The sequence below is a fragment of the Candoia aspera genome, chromosome 3 (assembly GCF_035149785.1).
Source record: "Candoia aspera isolate rCanAsp1 chromosome 3, rCanAsp1.hap2, whole genome shotgun sequence".
NCBI lineage: Eukaryota > Metazoa > Chordata > Lepidosauria > Squamata > Boidae > Candoia > Candoia aspera.
This window is the reverse complement of record NC_086155.1, coordinates 120,642,069-120,659,517: the sequence shown is the minus strand read 5'-3', so window position 1 is coordinate 120,659,517 and position 17,449 is coordinate 120,642,069. Positions and strand designations below refer to the sequence as shown.

Below are 17,449 nucleotides of genomic sequence, written 5' to 3'. Positions count from 1 at the left end.
AAGCTACTCAAAATTATATGATCCTATTGGTTATGGAAGGAAAGAGATTCATATATAAAACATAATAAGCCAGCTTTTATGTAAAGTAGCAGTAAATAGCACTAACTTTAGCATCTTGTGTGAACCAAGACATTGGTTTTCACTAGGGGTCTGCAAAGTAACTTGAATTTGAAATCTTTTCATCTTAAAATGCTCTATTTTGAGTTTGAAACAGTTGTTCTGAGGTTGAAACAGGCCATTTTGACCTTGTATTTCCATCTTGATACTGAAATTCACTTCGGGAATAGCTGAACATCCCACTTCAAACTTGAAACAACTGTTTTGTATAAAACAACTGTTTTGTATTAAAACATTTTGCAAACCTGAAAAATGTTTTTGAAAAGTAATTACAAAACTCAGGGATTATAGAAAAAAGTTATAGTACAAAACAAATCTTTTCACTGAAAATTATATAGCTAAAACTGGTGATCTCTAAGGAACTGTATGAGAAATATTTAGGATTTACAATACAGCAAGTTTATTTTATGCCTGTTCAATCTAATACAAAATTTCATTCTGTGCAAAAAGCCATTGAAGCTGCTTTTTAAATGGCCCTTGTTTAATTATCATTGCCCAGAACACCCAAATGCAGCAGTGACAGAGAAGACAGGGAAATAGCAAGGCTGTGTGTATTCCATGATCCACCCAGAAATATAGAAATTCTAATTTAAGTGCAGATTTTGCTGTCCTGAGAATTTTAAACTTTAAAAAGGCATGTTTCTAGATCTTAAGGCTGAGGACAATCTGAATTTCCAGTTGTCAGAGGCAGTCTGCCTGCATCCAGGTTTTTTTTTGCCTTTGTTCACCTTCCTTTACCCTTTAGCCAATCAGCACAAAATACAGAAATATATCTAATTCATATGATTGAGACAGACTTTGGAATTCAGCTTTTCTGAAGTATAAAATCTGGGTTTCTGTACTAAAATCTGGGGTTTTAGCACAAAACGCACACAATCCTGATAAGTTCCCTTACTGTTTTTGATATTAAGATGGATTGAAAAGTTCAAAAAAGGTCATCTTACAAGGAAACCTAATAAAAACAATTCTTTAGGTAAAAAATATTTTGCATACTTTTTCCCCTTTAGCTATCTACTGAAATAAAACCAAAAAGGTGAAACTGAGCTTGTCTTGCTCTGAAGGCCATTGGCATTAGTAGTCAATGTTGCCTTGTAAAAAAGGAAAGCAGAACCTGGCCCACAAAGAATTCCCTAAATAGGGATAACACTAATCACCGAAGTGCACTTGACACCATAGGAGCTACAGTATTTTTTTTTTCACATGCACACTTTGTAGGACAGTTTGTACATGAAATTAAACAATGAATATAAATATGCAAGCATCTTTTGTTTAAGTATACAAATTAAAGTTTGTTTACATTCTTTACTTTCCAAGTTGCTGATGGAAAAATGAGATCTTCCCAATAGGAAGCCCACAGATGCTCATTAATGCAGTAAAATATTCATACACACCTTTCTTTCTTCTCTTACTCACACATACACACGTACAGCCTTCTCACATACTTCAGGTTATATAGCTGCGTGACTATGAAAAGCCCTAGATAGGACATACTCCTCTCACCACAAGAGGATGACAGAATTATTAATGTTAATTCATTTTTTTCTGCAGACTATTTCTTCTATCTTCAGTAATTTCTGGGCTGAAATCTGCACAGAAGCCATTAGGAGCAGGGGTTTCCAAAGAACTTTTAGATTCCATTTGATTAGGATATAGGTACTCTTCAGCAAAGTTTGGGTACATTTCAGTAAAATGATGGAAATCCTCTAGAAATAGAAAAAAGGACAGTTTCAATAATCAACACTTTAATTACTATCATGGGTTTTTTTTTTTGCTATATTATAAGGCGTAATAAAATTATTGTATATAAGGAGCTATATGAGAAATTAGTTATGCTTTAGGTCTACTGAAATCATTGGAAACTAAGTTCATGGTTATTAACTGATCCAACTGATTTCAGTAGGTTTACTCTAAGCCTGGCTAAGTTATGATTTATCTTTCTTTAGGGAACACGTTTAAGATGGACTTCTTAACTGAATAATTGTTTAGTATTGCAGAATATCTGGAGCAATACACTGTAGGGTACAAAATTGTAAAAGGGCCTCTTGGACATCATCATCATCACTCTGTAGGAACCAAAGTTAAAGAACAACAATAGTGTAAGAGTGTTTTTGAAACCATTTTTGTTTTCCACAGTGCACATTGTTTCTCTTGATCCACAATATCCTCTGAGAGGATACAATACATAAACAGCATTATCTTTTCATCAAAGGTGGCTCTTCTCTGAAAACTATTGCCTATCTCAAGTTAGATTATGCATCCTAAGATTACATTTTATTTCCATAATTGCATGCTGCAGAAAAATGTCAAAAATAATTAACATGTTTTCAGCAATAATATTTATCTATTGTTGCCTATCTTTCCAGCAAGAAATCCCAGGATGCTTCAGATTTCCTTGGAATGTAATTCAAAATCTGTTTACGATCTATTTCCCAATTTCTGTATATCACCCCTAACATACTAGTTAGGTGTAATGATCAAAATCAGAGAGGTGGTAAAATAAATTTAAAAATACCCTTTGAGTTTTAATTAAGAACAAAATAAATAAATAAATAGTATATACTTTTTCTGTATTAAATTAAAGTCCAGAGTATTTTATGATTTTTGTAGAGATAGTATAGATTTCTGCATAGCCCACATAAGAAGCTAACGTCTAAGAAACATGGATACACATTACCTGTTTTAGCAGGGGCTAAAACGATTTGCAACAAAGCACCTGATTTAACCTAGGAAGACATATAATAGGGCAACTTTTCTGGAGAGATGGGCGGTGATAGAAATTTGAAAAATAAATAAAATAAACAAACTTAGGAAATGTGGTAGCAGGACTGACTAGGAGTCACAATATTGGTTTTGCAATATTAACTGCAGATTACATTGCAAGACTGCCATAAATGATTCTCTCTCAAGAAGACCTCTTTATTTATTTCATTTATATGCAATGTAGGCAATTAAAAGCAACAGGTAATACTGTGAAGTAGTTGTAACCCATCTTTCAATGTCAGTCAAAATGTGATGGCGAAAGGTGAAAGGTCCCCTGTGCAAGCACCAAGTCATGTCTGACCCTTTGGGGGGATGCCGCTTTCGTGACGTTTTCTTGGCAGACTGTATGTACGTATGTAGCGAGGCTCTAATACCAATGAACAACACTGCACAGTATGCAGTGCAGTATATTCTGTATGATGTTATTTATTTATTTGTATGTATGTATGTATGTATGTATGTATGGAGTGGGCATAAATAAGTCACACACTCTATATAAACAAACAAGCAAACAAACAAACAAACTGCACACTCCCAATCAACTATAACAAAAGAAAGAAATGCACAGTGGCTTTGAAGTTGTCTCCTTCCCTTTCCAGTTCTAGCACTGAGCCTCAACATCTATTCAGGTATCAATAGAAGCAAATATACGTAGGTCAGGGTTGAACTGTGGAGTTCTTGGTGCTCTCTTGAGCTTAGTTGTTTGCTTGCAGACATTTCATCACCCAGCTAGGTAACATCATCATTGCGAGTGAGTGTGGGGTTTGCTACCTATTATAAATAGAAGCTTGACCTGCCAGCTCTGGTTTTCCCTATTTGTTCAGGTAGTTTTCATTTCCAGATGTCCTGCCTGATTTCTATACACAAAAATCTTCTATGGAAATAGTTTCATAGACTTACCATATGCAATTTCCCCTTTTTCTTTATCATCTATAGCTTTAAATAGATTTGACACATTAAGGTCTGAAACACCCGTGGCACTCTTCAGAATGCAAGTTAAATCTTGTTCTGTTATACCACCAGTTTCTGATTGATACATCTGTAAAATACGCACACCTATTATTTGATGTTCCAGAAAAGAAGCATGTTGATTACTAAACACGAGACATGGAGTAAAATATTACGGTTGCTACCTCCAAACAATACAAGCCTCACTTCATTTCCAACTACACGAGTTCCTTCTGCCCCAAGATGGTATGAATTTTCTCCACCAGCCAATATAAACTCTCTACTTCCTTAAGTGCAAGTATGCACTTTCTTTGCCCTATGGGGGCAAACTTTGAGAATGTTTATAAATTTCCCTATAGACTGAGAACCATTTATTCAATAATTTATTAGATATCTTCATATCGCAGGTAGTGTTCAAGACAATAAAAGTAAGAACTATACTACCTAAAAATACCAAAGCTAATGCAATGCTAAACGTCACATTAAATGTTACTCCTTTAAGGCCTGGAAGGAGATGCCAGTTAAATCTGACCTGAAGATTGCAACCAGGTATGACAATGCAGCACAACCATGGAAGAAACAGACTTGGAGGCACAGTGGGCACTACGGTAGGACTGCACTAATTTACTGCTTCACCGTATATGTAGCTTCCGATGGAAGACTTGCATCAATAGCTTTTTACTGATCATGCAACCTTGCTCCAAAGGAAGGACAGGTATTATCAGCAAAGTACTAGAGATTTGTGTCAAGCCTTCTCATAGATAGGCATGGATTATTTTCAGTGCTGAGATCTGGACTGGTAGAACAGAAACTGGCAATTGTCAGCCTGGATCTGTATTAGTTCTCAGTGAAGCATCAGATAGACTGCATAATAAAGGGTCATTTGCAGGCATATTTGACAATGTTCAGGAGCACAGGAAGTACTGGGGATAAAAAGAAGGAATTATGCACTAACTCAGAGCAGTCAATTAATGGCTTTCTGTGTGGTCCCCAGACATGTGTTTTTTGGCTTTGAGTAAAATGCTTTTCTTCCAAATCAAACAGGAATAAGGGATGGAGTTGCAAAATGCTGCAAAATATCACTAGCAAATAAAAGGAAGCCTAGTGGAGATTCTCATATACAGAAAAATGTTTTTTATTAGCTAGTTAGTTCATTCGTATATTACATAACCGCAGCCCTGGCCTTTATTTTCCTGCTATCTCCAATTTTTTTTTTAATCTTGATGCACAGAATATTTTCATAACAGTCCACATAATGGCTAGCACCAACGTATCAGGACTATACTGATATGAAGCAATCAGGAAACTGCTCCTTTGTTACATGTTCAAGAAAAAAACATAAATGAAATCACTGCATTGTTGATTCTACCTCCAGGGCAGCTAGGCTCAGCCCCTATGATGTAGCTGAACATGAGGCTTGACCAATATAGATACACTTTGCCTACTGTTCCACAGGCTTGGTGTCATGGTCCATGCAGAGAAGAAAAGGGGGATCAGGAGAACCTTTAAAGGATCAAGCCAAAATGCAAAACAACTCTCTCTTTTTAAGGAGAGATTAGAAACATATTTTTAAATTGACAGGAAGTTAGGGACTTAGGCCGGCTTGCTCTGAATGAAGACAGAAAAAAAAGATGGAGGCAAGATCCTCAATATTAACTGCAGACATGTACAGTCTGCTTTGTATAGATGGTAGGAAGACACAATAACTTTTTAAATGTTTCCTTACAACAAAAAAGTAAGTAAAAGGATGTAAGGAAGTAAGAGGAAATTCATATAAGAGCAGATGAATCTTCAGTTCATTTAAAGCTTTAAAAAGATAAACTTCTCAATGTTCACTTGCATCACTTTGATTTCTCAAATAACTCACAGCTGAAAGTATAAAATGACCTAATAAATGTGTTTCAGTTCCTTGTTTTTTTATTTCTTTTTAAGTGTTCCCCACAAAAGACATCAACAAACAAAATATAGTATGAAGGATTATCTGTATGGCATTGCACCTATGATGTCAATTCATAAATACCACCTGGTACTACATTTATTTAATGTATATTTAATACAGACATACAAACAATAGGTAGCATACCTGTTAAGTGGATTCTGTAGGCTTCTACCCATGCAGACCTTTGTTCTGTAATGTTGGCAAAGTTGTGCTGCTTAGTGGGAACATGCCCACCACCTGCATACCTGTACCCATGAGGCCTGTTAAACATCTCAGTTTTGGTTGTGATATAGCAACATAAAATAAACTACCACAATAAGGATTGGATGGAAAGAGAGAGCTGTGTGAATAAAAGTAAATGGATGGGTACCATCAACCACCCTAGCAGGTGCGTTGTAGGAGTATACTCCCTGACAAAAGGCTTTCAAATGTAAAAGATGCTCTGGTAGAATGGATTATGAGTAAGAGAGAAAGAAGTAGGTTTGGCAGCTGAAAAGCCAGGGTAATAAATACTGTGTAGAAACTGGCAATCCTACTTGAGACTCGTTATTACAAAAACAACAAAATGTCTTATATCTCACAAAGTATCTAGCATGGCCCATGTGCACTGGTTTGGGATTCATGGATCAGCCATGTCTGCAGATTTACTGTCTTTAGTTTTTGATGGGGTTGCACTTTTCAGATGGAAGAAGTGTAAATTTCAGGGGTCCTCCTGGACTTACAACTCTTGCTTGAAGAGTAAGTGGCAGCCATGGCGAAGAGGGCTTTTGCACAGATTCCTCTTTTATGGCATTTGTGCCTTTTCCTGAATTGACAAGCCCTGCTTACAAGTCACTTCTCATTTGGACTATTGTAATATGTTCTACATGGGCTGAGGACCACTCAGAAAGTATAGCTAATTCACAATACAGCTCCGTGAGTACAGGACACCTTGGTACTCCCATGCGACATCTCTACTGAGCAAACTACACTAACTACCACTTGATTTCTGAGTGCAATTCAATTTGCTGGTCAATAAATAAAAAAAATCTATAAAACTATTCATGACACAGGGCCTTGCGTTTTAGGGGTTCACCCTTCTCTAACTGTCTCTGCCCATCCTATAAGATCAAAAAGGGTAGACATGTTCCAGGTCTTGTTGACTAAACAGTGCCATTTGGGGGGACACTGGAAGCAAGCTTTCTCTATCACTGCTCATCCTCTCTTTAATACTATTCCTCCCAAGGTCCGTTTCGTCCTGATCTTGCTATCCTTTAAAACAACTTTAAAAACTTGGCTTTTCAATCAGGCCAGAGGCAGGGGCAATTTATGATCCTGATTGACTTATGGATGATTGGAACTTTCTTGGAAACTGCAAGAGGAATTTCCAACCTTCACTTATATTTTCATAAAACCACAGTCTTCTTGAAGAATTTGAAACACTTTTCCCCATGTTTCTGCTATGAGTTGAATAGCAACTCATTCTATTCATGAATGAATGAAGTATGAGTAGCTCAGGCTACCTGGCCTGAGTTGTCATTTTTAAAATAAGCTGCCAACACACTCACATTTTATGCCTTGATTGTTCATACTATCTACTTTCTCTTCCATTATTTTCCCGTCCTTTCTATAATCTCTCACAGGAAGTTTGGTAGGCAAATGCTTTGTGATACCTCATAAGATAATGTAATTGAGAACCGGATACTCAAACAAGTAAACAACATTAACCTCATGAGCTTAATACAAATGTTCAATTTTTCTAGATACTGAAAGACTGTCCCAAGACTCCTCTGTAATTTGTAATAAGATTACAAACATTGGAGTTATGATGTCTGCCTGAAATAGGCTTCAGATTGTGTAATTTAAATTGGAGTCTGCTGCTTAAGAGAGAACCCAGAGGTGTTTGTTCTATTCAGCCACAGCTCTGCGTAAGTGAACATCTTCTACCAAGGGAACAACAGTGGTAGTCTGCTAGGTAGACCGAGAATGTGAAGAAGAGGAAGATGCCAAAATACACTTCTCCAGATCTAAAAATTAAATAAACACCAGAAGCTCAGCGATACAAGAAGTAAGGTACTCCAGACTATGAGCCAATATCCTAGTTAATGTGACTGCAAAGCACTGAAATCCAAGAAATCCAAGCAGGAGTTAAAGAACAGAAATGAGCCAATGGAAATGAAGAAAGAGCTGGATTCATAGTTGAGATATAAAAAACAAAAACAGTAAATACAATTCGAATGATGGAAGGCAAGAATTCTGAGGGAAGGGAGCCAATGGAAGTGATAGAGGTACTGGAGCAATTGAATAGTTATTCAAATTAGTGTTTAGAGACTGTAGAAGTTTGAGGTTTATGGATTAAGCCTGAGAAGGTACTAGTGACCAATATGGATACATGAATACAGGACATTTGGCCACAAAGAATGGTACCAAAGAGAGACTACGTATTAGGAGAATAGGATCTATGTGAATAATATGAATCCTAAACATAGTACTATTGATATTGGATGGATATATGGATATGTGGAAACTTCCCATCCAGGAAATGATAGTATTATGCATATTCAGACGGTAACTGTGGTGAAGTTGATTGGGGAACATTTAGGAATCTTGGCCTCAGAGAAGAAACCATCAGGTTTTGCTGAAGATCTATGGAATCACACCTGAGGATCAAGCATTGGGAACCCTGGAGTGTATTAATGGAGATGGGAATTCTAAAGATGGTACCAATGGAATAGTGCCTAATTCAGTCACTCGAGCTGAAGGAGAAGGAACTGAGGTCAAAACTGGTTGATCTGTTGCAGTCAGCCACACTGGTGTATCAAAATCTTGAATTATGTAAGACATATAATGTGTTAAAACCTCAACAATATCAGCAGAGTCTTTAAATTCCCACAACTGATTTTCCTGATGTCAAGAGCAACTCCAGAAGTCACCGGCAGTACCAGAATATTTGGCCTGGAATGAGAGGGAGGAGATGCAATACAACAGAATATCAATGTTACTTCCATCAGCATTACAGCAGAAATACCCATGCTAGGGTTCAGTAAGAGAACATCTGGAACCAGCACTGCTAGATCAGCCTGAAATTTGGTTTCTTCTCTGAGGCCAAGATTCCTAAATGTTCCCCAATCAACTTCACCACAGTTACTGTCTGAATATGCATAATACTATCTGTGAACCTTTGAAAACTAGAGTTTGAGAAGCACAACAATGTCAGTGAACACAAAAGTCAGTGGAGGTGGCACAGAGAATGTTCCAGTGGTGGGAAGCTTACTTTTACAATTTATGTATTCTCCCCCTCCTCCCCAAAAGAAAGGACTTTGAGGCCATTGGCTAAGAGAACTTTAGCAAAATATCCCCTATTAAACTAGAAATGTTAGGAAAAAGAGATGCAGTGACAATTAAAAGAAAAAGAGAAATAAAACAAGACGCAAACTAATAAACAGGAAAACATGATCAGCAATGGCCGAGAGGGAACAGATGGGAGTATTTCTCATTGTATGCTGCTACAGAGACAACTGATTTGTTTGGTAAGTCTCATGATATAGGTATGCACATTAGGAGTACAATTCTGCCCCAAAGCTCAGCTTTAAAATATTGTGGACTGAAGGTCTGTACAGGTACAAAACAATGTGTGTCATGCATAGAGGCCACAAGAAAAAAAACCTGGCTCTTCTCATTTTGCTTGCACAGGCAGAAATGGCATAATGCTCCTGCTGGGTTACAAATACAATCCAGATTGCTGCTGTGATTTGCAGCAAACGGCAACAATTAAGAACAACTGTAAAGTCAATAGTGACTTCCAGATATGTCAGGTATAATATGATGTTGCAGTGTTTGACCCAATATCTACCTATATTGCAAAAATAACTTGGTTTTTAAATAGCCATCAATTAAACACTTTAAATAAAAACTGTGACTTGCCTTAAAAGCCATCTGTAATGTTTGCAATGTTTTAGAAGGTCTACAGACTACCGACAAAGCTGTTACATATTCTCGTATGTCCATCAGACCATCTTCCTTCTGTTAAAAAAATAAAAAATAAAAAAGGAACATGCAGAAATTCATATCTAAAGAATATACAGTATATGAAAATTTCTGCACAAGGATTTATAGACACAAATTTCCTAAAACTGGGGTTAACAAATTGTTATTTAAGATGGGGGCAACTAAATCCTTGTGAATTTCTGGAAGTCTTATGTAAATTTCTGTTTTCTTCATCAGAATGGGACTAAGGAAGTTTGAAGAGTGTATTTATTTATGGTTTCATTTTTCAGCAGCCTATATTCCAAATAACTGGTTACATAAATAAAGATGGCAATTTGATTAGTATACCTGTACAATATTTTTTACTGAAAGAGAATGAACAACTTTTGTAGTGGATGGCTGCAACTGACTCCATAAAATATATGTAACAGGGCTAGTAGGCGGGGTCATATCACACTCAGAGCCATTTCCTGTTTTCAAATACATCTTTTCTCACATGCATGCACACTCATTCTCATTCACTCACAGAATCATATACAAATTATGGGGGTGGGGGAGGGAGATGCTTCAATCCTGCCACCAAGGAAGGAAGATGGCTATTTCCAACTACTATTAGGAACAGTAAACATGTTCTGTATTAATGAATTGATCGTTGATCAGCTGAACAATGTGGAAAAATTGACATGGCTCTCAGGGTGTGGATAAACATTCATGGGTCACAGACTGCTTTCATGTGCAGTGGCAAAGGAAAACTATTCTCTCCTTTCACCTGAGGCTGCTTGTGTGACACTGCTGCCTCCCGTTCTTTTCGCAGATGGACACAAGTGGATTTTACCCACTGTAGAAGAACTCTTGCATTATATTTCTGGTGATAATGAATTCTTACCTCTTCAAAAAGTGCAAACATGTTTTCTAACATGTCTGAAACTTGGATTTCCAAATACTCAGCAAATTCCTTGAGAGTGACTTTTTTGCCTTTCAGTTTCCTAGCATGTTCTGAGTATGCATCAAGTTCTTTTTCAAGTTTCTCTGGCTTCAACCTTAAAATGGTGAGAAAAATGAAGTATTACTATTTGGAAGTAATTGTTTGGGGGGGGAAAAAGGACTCCTCTCTATTCTTTTTTTTTTTAATCAGTTCAATTGGGTCTGATTCTCAGAGACTGCCTGGACAAGTCCCTGCAGTTTTCTTGGCAAGTTTTTTCAGAAGCGATTTTATAGTAATGGATCTCTATCTATACAGCTATATAAAATCTCTATAATGATACATTGAATTTTCCATTTTTACAAATCACAGACTTTTTTCTTTGCATCTAAGAGCATGAAGAAAATAAGGCTGGCCTTTTCTTTCTGTCTGAACCAAAAGCTACCTGAAACAGGAAGAGCTCAGAAAAGTAGCAAGATGCATTTTATAATCAGTTTGTCACACAATTCTGACCAGTATTACAAAGACTTTTTAAAAAATATTCAGCTGTATATTACTATGTATTGATTACCTACTTACCCAAGATTTCTTACAAGTTTTGCAAATTCTAAGAGACAGGTATTTGAAGGGAGGTGGAGCTGTCCTTCAGCCAAAGCCAGCTGACAATCTTCAAAAGTATAGTCTGTTACTGAAATTCCTAAAGCCCTTAAATAGACAAAAGAAGTATGTATGTGTATACATACGTACACACCCAGTCTATTTCATGAAGCATCTATTTGATGCACGATTCAGAAGTTCAGTCATGGCATGGCACATCTGTACATGTGAGAGAATTTTTCGTATTTTACAAACCTTCAGATATCAGAAGAGGAAGCTAAGAACTGAAGTAGAGGTAATGACTTGAGGATAGTATGTTGAATTTGCATCTAAGAGACTAGAACCCAATCCTATTTAGTATACCAGTTTCTTACAATCTCTAAATTGAACCTTCATTTATAACTGCAGCACAGCAGGATGTCATGTTTGGTTGTTTTGTAATTTCAGTCCTCTTTGTCCAGTCAGATGCAAGAAGTGGTCACTGGAGCCACTGCCTCAGCGTCTTGCACAGTGGACTATAAATTTCCACAGGATTCAGTACTGGGACCATTCCAATTTAACACCTGAGTCAGGATTTGGCAGCTTGGTTTGCTGGCCCCAGGTAAATTAATGCAATTGCGTACTATAAGACCATTCCCCCATTGCAAGATTTTGGTGACTTCTTAAAGAATATTAGTTATCCACAGATAACTGTGCAAAGGGAGTGAAGTGTCCTGAAGCATCTGACAACATTCATTTCTATATTTACCAAACACTTGGGTGATGTATCTATTCTCAGTCAGTAGTTGGAAACTATAATCTGATAGATAAGGATTATCAGATTGAAACTAAATCTGCTGCAAGCGAGATGTGACAGTAAGATCTTCTCAGGTTCTGGAAGGCACAGGTCTTGCTACAATTGATGTGTTTGTTACTTCCCTAACAAAATGGGTTTAAAGGGAAGAATTATTTTAAATATAAAACAGCAATTTTATCAAGTTGCTGCAACCCCAAAGAACTCCTTTTCAGCCATGCATGATCTAGAGCTTCTGCCCATTCTTGAACAGAGACCCTGGCAGTGCTAATGTACTTTTCTAAAAAATTCCCATGCTTGAATATTAAAATATATTCTGTGTAGGGACTGCAGATTCTGACATTTCAGCTATTGTAAAAACTACTATGCAAGTATCTGGATGTTTTTGCTCATAATGCATTGAACTATTAAAATGTCTCTGAGTTAATACTATAAAAACACTTTACAATTAGACATGTACTTGAAGAGCACCTCTCCTTATAGGACTCCCTTTATCAGCTTTGTTCCTTATCTCAGGTTCTAGTCTGAATACCATTTTTACATGAAATAAAAACTGTTAATGAGACAGGGTCCCCTTTTTGGGAAAGATAGGCGGGGATAGAAATTTGAAAAATAAAATAAAATAAATAAATAACAACAAGAGCTCCAACACGGCAACAAAAAGACTTACCTACAGTTTTTCACTACCACTTTATTTCATTGACATAGCATAACTACCAATATTTCCTCTCTCTCCTAATGTTCTAGATGTATAAACATGCAAATATTTAGTTAGGTTTTTGGTTGTTGTTGTTCATTCGTTTAGTCGCTTCCGACTCTTCGTGACTTCATGGGCCAGCCCACACCAGAACTTCCTGTTTTGGTTGCCTGCATGATATTCCTAATTTGTCTTCTTTGTTTGAAACAGCAGTAATTATTTCCTACTGCTAATATTTTCTTTATCTTTTGACAGCACAGCACGGCACAGAAAAAAGTATTTTTCTTGCAATATTTCATATATCAGCAATAAAAACGTATCACAAAAATATTGTTATTATTTGAAACTTTACAAAATATGCAGACACTGTGCTATTTGAAATCTTAATTTACTCACTCTGCCATTACACGTCTCACATTGTTCGCATACAAAGATGGGTTTTTCTTTTCCTCTTCAGAAGGTATATACACAGGCAGGAACTATACACAGGAAAATAAAATCAGGTTTTAAAACACAGTCATTATCATATTACATGAAGACATAACAACTGTGTTTTGAAGAGAAAGAAATGTTATGGGAACAAGCATTTAAAATCAGGAACAAAAAAAACGAACCTGAACCTTGAATAGTTATCGGAAGAAATAACAGTATGACAAGTATTTGGGTTTCATTTCCTCTATTTAGCATGTTCTAAGAACAAATCTAACCCTTTAGAAAGCAAACGCTTGTTTTTGCCCAAATTATGTCTCTATCTTTGTGCTATGATTTTCTGCCACTGCAGTTATTCCACTTTCCCCACCACTCAAGCCTTTAAACTGGGGGAAAAAATCTTTTTCTTTAAAAAAGAGCACTCAGATATGAAACAAATTTCTTCCTGCCTGTGGGTATATCACTTTAAGATACATAAAAAATATAACATAACATTGTAATAAAACAGGCAAAAACAAAGCAATCCCTAAAAGCAAGCCAAAAGAATATTATCATGCATCAAAGCCTTGACAAACTAATTTATTTCTGCATATTTGAAGGCCAGTAAGAATTGATATCCTTCAGGAATTCCATAGTCAGATGCTGCTGCAGAAAATACCTTCTCTCATGTACGCATCAATTTGACTCCCTTTGGTGGGACATATAATAGGAGACATACAACAGGGACTCCAAAGAAACATGTACATTATGGGCAGGCTCATCATAGCAGATGAGCATCAGGTATTCTCAACCAAGTTATTTAGGTTTAATTCTTAATTAGTGGTTAAAACTAATTATAGTTGATTCAAAACTGGGCATAAACAGTTTGTGAAAGAAACTTCTGCTTGCCAAATTTCATAGAAGCTGAAATTGTTGGTCACTTTTCAAAGGCAACCCAGGGTGAATACTGTTATTAAGATATGGATCACTGCGGCTTCATCTTTTTCTCTGAAGAAGTGTAGCTGTGTAGAACTGGGCAACGTAACTCTGAATATAATAGCTGTCTGAGTCTTCAAGATCAATACAGCACCCAAGAACACTGTCCAGATGTGAATCTGTTGTGTTACAGGCGTGTAAATTCACCCAGAACAGGCAGAACTCCCAATCTCAAATTAGTTTGTCAATTGATCAATAAAGCCTCTAGTTCTTCTGGATTAAGGCTCAATTCATTTGTCCATTTCAAAACAATATTTCAAAACTTTTAGAATTTTCCTGGCATCCATTAATGGGACTTGAAGAAAAATTTCTGGATTTCTTCTCCAATGATTTACTGTTAAAAAGCGCAGGGACAATTCAGAAGCCTATGCAACTCCATAAGCCAATAGTTATTTGATTTAAGGAATATTTCCTCCATTTCTTCTTACAAAAGTTAGCAATAAGGATCAGAGACATCATAAAATAATGACTGAAATCCAACATCAGTTAAACATTTCAGAACATTACTTTTGTTGTTGCTTAAGATGAACTAAGATTGGAAAGCTTTCAAATGATAAACTTCATCCAAAATCATCACCATCAACAAAGCCAGGACTTACTGTACATTATCACCACTCATTCCAAGATCTTATTTATTAAAAAAAGATGAGGAAATTAGCTGGGTAGTAGTATTCAGGAAGGCTCCTTTGACAAAAGGTCTCAAAAAATCTTACTTTAGAGTGGGTGGAACACAGCCTTTTGAAAAAGAAGCTATTACAAAACTCATTTTCCCAGCTGGCTGTCTCTTGTCAGCCAGGAAGATTATGTAAGTATCAAACATTTAGCTGGCCTCATTCCTTCACACATCTTGTCTTCCTCCAACTAGTTTACTTATCAGAACTAGCTAAGTGGTTCCTTCAATTGCCTTACCAATACCTACCCAAAGTGTTGAGTCCAAGCTGAAGTGATTCAAAGCAATTTCCATAGCAATGTTCTTTAAAAATTCACAACAGTGGTTTTCTCCTTACTATCCTGGATTCAGAGTATAATAGACATCTGAAATAACTTCACTGAACAAAGTTTGCAGATGCATCAGAGGCACAGACTAACATCTCTACTACTTTACTACCATAGACTAAAGTGTCTTATATGCTATGAAATAGCTATACAGAAAGTTGAGAAATTGCTATTTTGTTTCCTTGAACCAACAGATGATTTCTCATGAATTATTTAGTGAAGAATAGCTGAAAATATTCAATACAAAATATTTAATTATTTTAAAAGGTATGTTTTAAAGAAAAGTCTAGATACACAAATACACAGTTTTACAAAGAATGTCTGCATGCTGTAGGAGCTGTATCACAATAAAATAATTCATAAAGCAGAACATAAGAAATTTTTCCTTGAGAAAAATCAAAAGCTACTGACGTTAGTGAGGAAGGATGATTAAGTCATATCATGAAATTGGAGTAAAAGAAAGTCAAACCCAATGCCAAAATGAAATTTACTGCCTTAATATTTGGTGTTAAGAATTTTAAACAATTTAGGTATAAAAGCATAATTAAAATTCTCTTATTAGTCAAAGGTGTAATGACAAAATATACTAATAAAAAAATATCTGCAGATAAACAATGATATTTTTAGTTACAAATACACAGTTTTACCAAGAATATGGTTTAAATTCCATTAGCATGGGAAGTATGTTAATTTATATTACATCTCCATGGTATTTGTGGAATAGTCAATTTGTTATTACCTTAATGTTATTAATGAAATAACATCCTAAAAAGATATGAAAAATTGGTATTTAGATCCTGTTAAGGATCTCATTCCCTCTTGTACTTTCCATATAGATCAGTAAAAGCTAGGCATCATTACTATCGAAAAACCTTTACAGCACTGAAGAAGTAGTGTATTAATAAATAGAAGTATATTGCTTTATCTTTTGCTTGATTCTCATAAAAGAAAGTATTATTTGAAAATAACTCTATTGGAGAATGAATAAGATACATATCTCAGGAAAGTTTGACAGTTTCTTGAAGAAAGCTAAATGTTAAATGAAAAGCTTTGGCTTGGCTAAAATAGTGTTACTTTATGAAGTAGTGATTCATCCCTGGCAACAAAGCTCTTCAATTCCCTAACCCTATCCATAGATCAGCTTCAAATCTGGTCATTTGGATTGATTTTATTATTCCTTTGAAGCTGAATAGAAATACTTATTATACAGAAAAGTCATAAATCTCCATTCCGATGTTATACTGACATAAACATAGAAAGAACACCACTGAAAGGGGATCGTGTTTTTTTCTTCTCTTCCCAAAATCTATGCAGTAGAGTGTAGATTAATACACTGGTATTATTATACTTACCTCTATTTCCACAAAATTATGAAACTGACATAAGGTAAGCCACAGAATTGTAAACCTTAGGAAGAAGGAAAAAATCTTGTCATTTGACAAGTTTATATACTATGATCAGTTCTGTAGTTAACATTAAGAAACAGTTTTGAGCTTGAAACAACTAGTGTTCCAATGTTTTTGTTTCCTCCATCCTTGAAACAAAACTCAGACCTTTCAAGCGTTTGGACTCTTTTATGTCTCATGATTAGTACATTTTGTGACTCATGATTAGCTTGCTTTTTTTCAAGATTTTTCCACCCTAGCTAATACACCAGGTACTGTCATGCACTTAATGCTATTGGTTTAGACTAGAAGGATGATATGAGGTGGCATGTTGGAGAAACAGTTTTCTAACTATATGGTTCAGGATGTGAAAAGTCATTTTGGACTCTGCTCTGTTGCTGGAGAGAAAATTACTACAAATAATTTATTGTGAATGGAATAGACTGCTACTGTTGCTGAAGCTTTGCTGACAAGTATCTGATACCTGGTTTAGGCAATCTTGCTTATTTCCTTGCATGCCATTTTAGCACTGTGCTTTCATTTTGGTTCTAAAGCAGTATAAGGACAGGAACGAGTTTAAAGAGAAAGGAGAGTTTTCTTTAAATTTAAAATTTAAATTAAAAAATAATTTAAGTTAAAAATTAAATTTAAATCCCCATTAAAATGAGAACACCTCTCCTTAAACTCCCTCAATCACTGCCCCATAAAACTCTCTGCCTTTAAACAGAAATTAATTATTTCTATTGGGTGCATACTAATATTGATATTTCTGCTAGGCTGCTTGCTAGGCTATGCACATTTTAAAGAGAGCCTTTCATAGACAAATGCACCAAAGCTCTGTAGTAGCTTTGTATTTTCAACTTCCAGTCTCAAACAGCATTAGCAACACTTATTAAAAATATTGCCATAGCTAATTCTTCTGAAA

The 17,449-nt window shown here is 35.8% G+C and overlaps 1 protein-coding gene across 1 annotated transcript in view; it reads right to left on the bottom strand.

Annotated features, from left to right (window-relative positions):
• Positions 1–1,516: 1,516 nt before the first annotated feature.
• LPCAT1 (lysophosphatidylcholine acyltransferase 1) overlaps positions 1,517–17,449 on the bottom strand; it is a 48,252-nt gene continuing 32,319 nt past the window's right edge. Inside the window, exons 8-14 of the mRNA XM_063298726.1 lie at positions 16,492–16,546; positions 13,136–13,218; positions 11,232–11,357; positions 10,617–10,770; positions 9,668–9,766; positions 3,778–3,916; positions 1,517–1,820 (exon numbers count right to left, since the gene is read on the bottom strand). Coding sequence (XP_063154796.1) covers positions 1,645–1,820; positions 3,778–3,916; positions 9,668–9,766; positions 10,617–10,770; positions 11,232–11,357; positions 13,136–13,218; positions 16,492–16,546 — 832 coding nt within the window. The 3' untranslated portion in view covers positions 1,517–1,644. The remainder of the gene's footprint in view (positions 1,821–3,777; positions 3,917–9,667; positions 9,767–10,616; positions 10,771–11,231; positions 11,358–13,135; positions 13,219–16,491; positions 16,547–17,449) is intronic.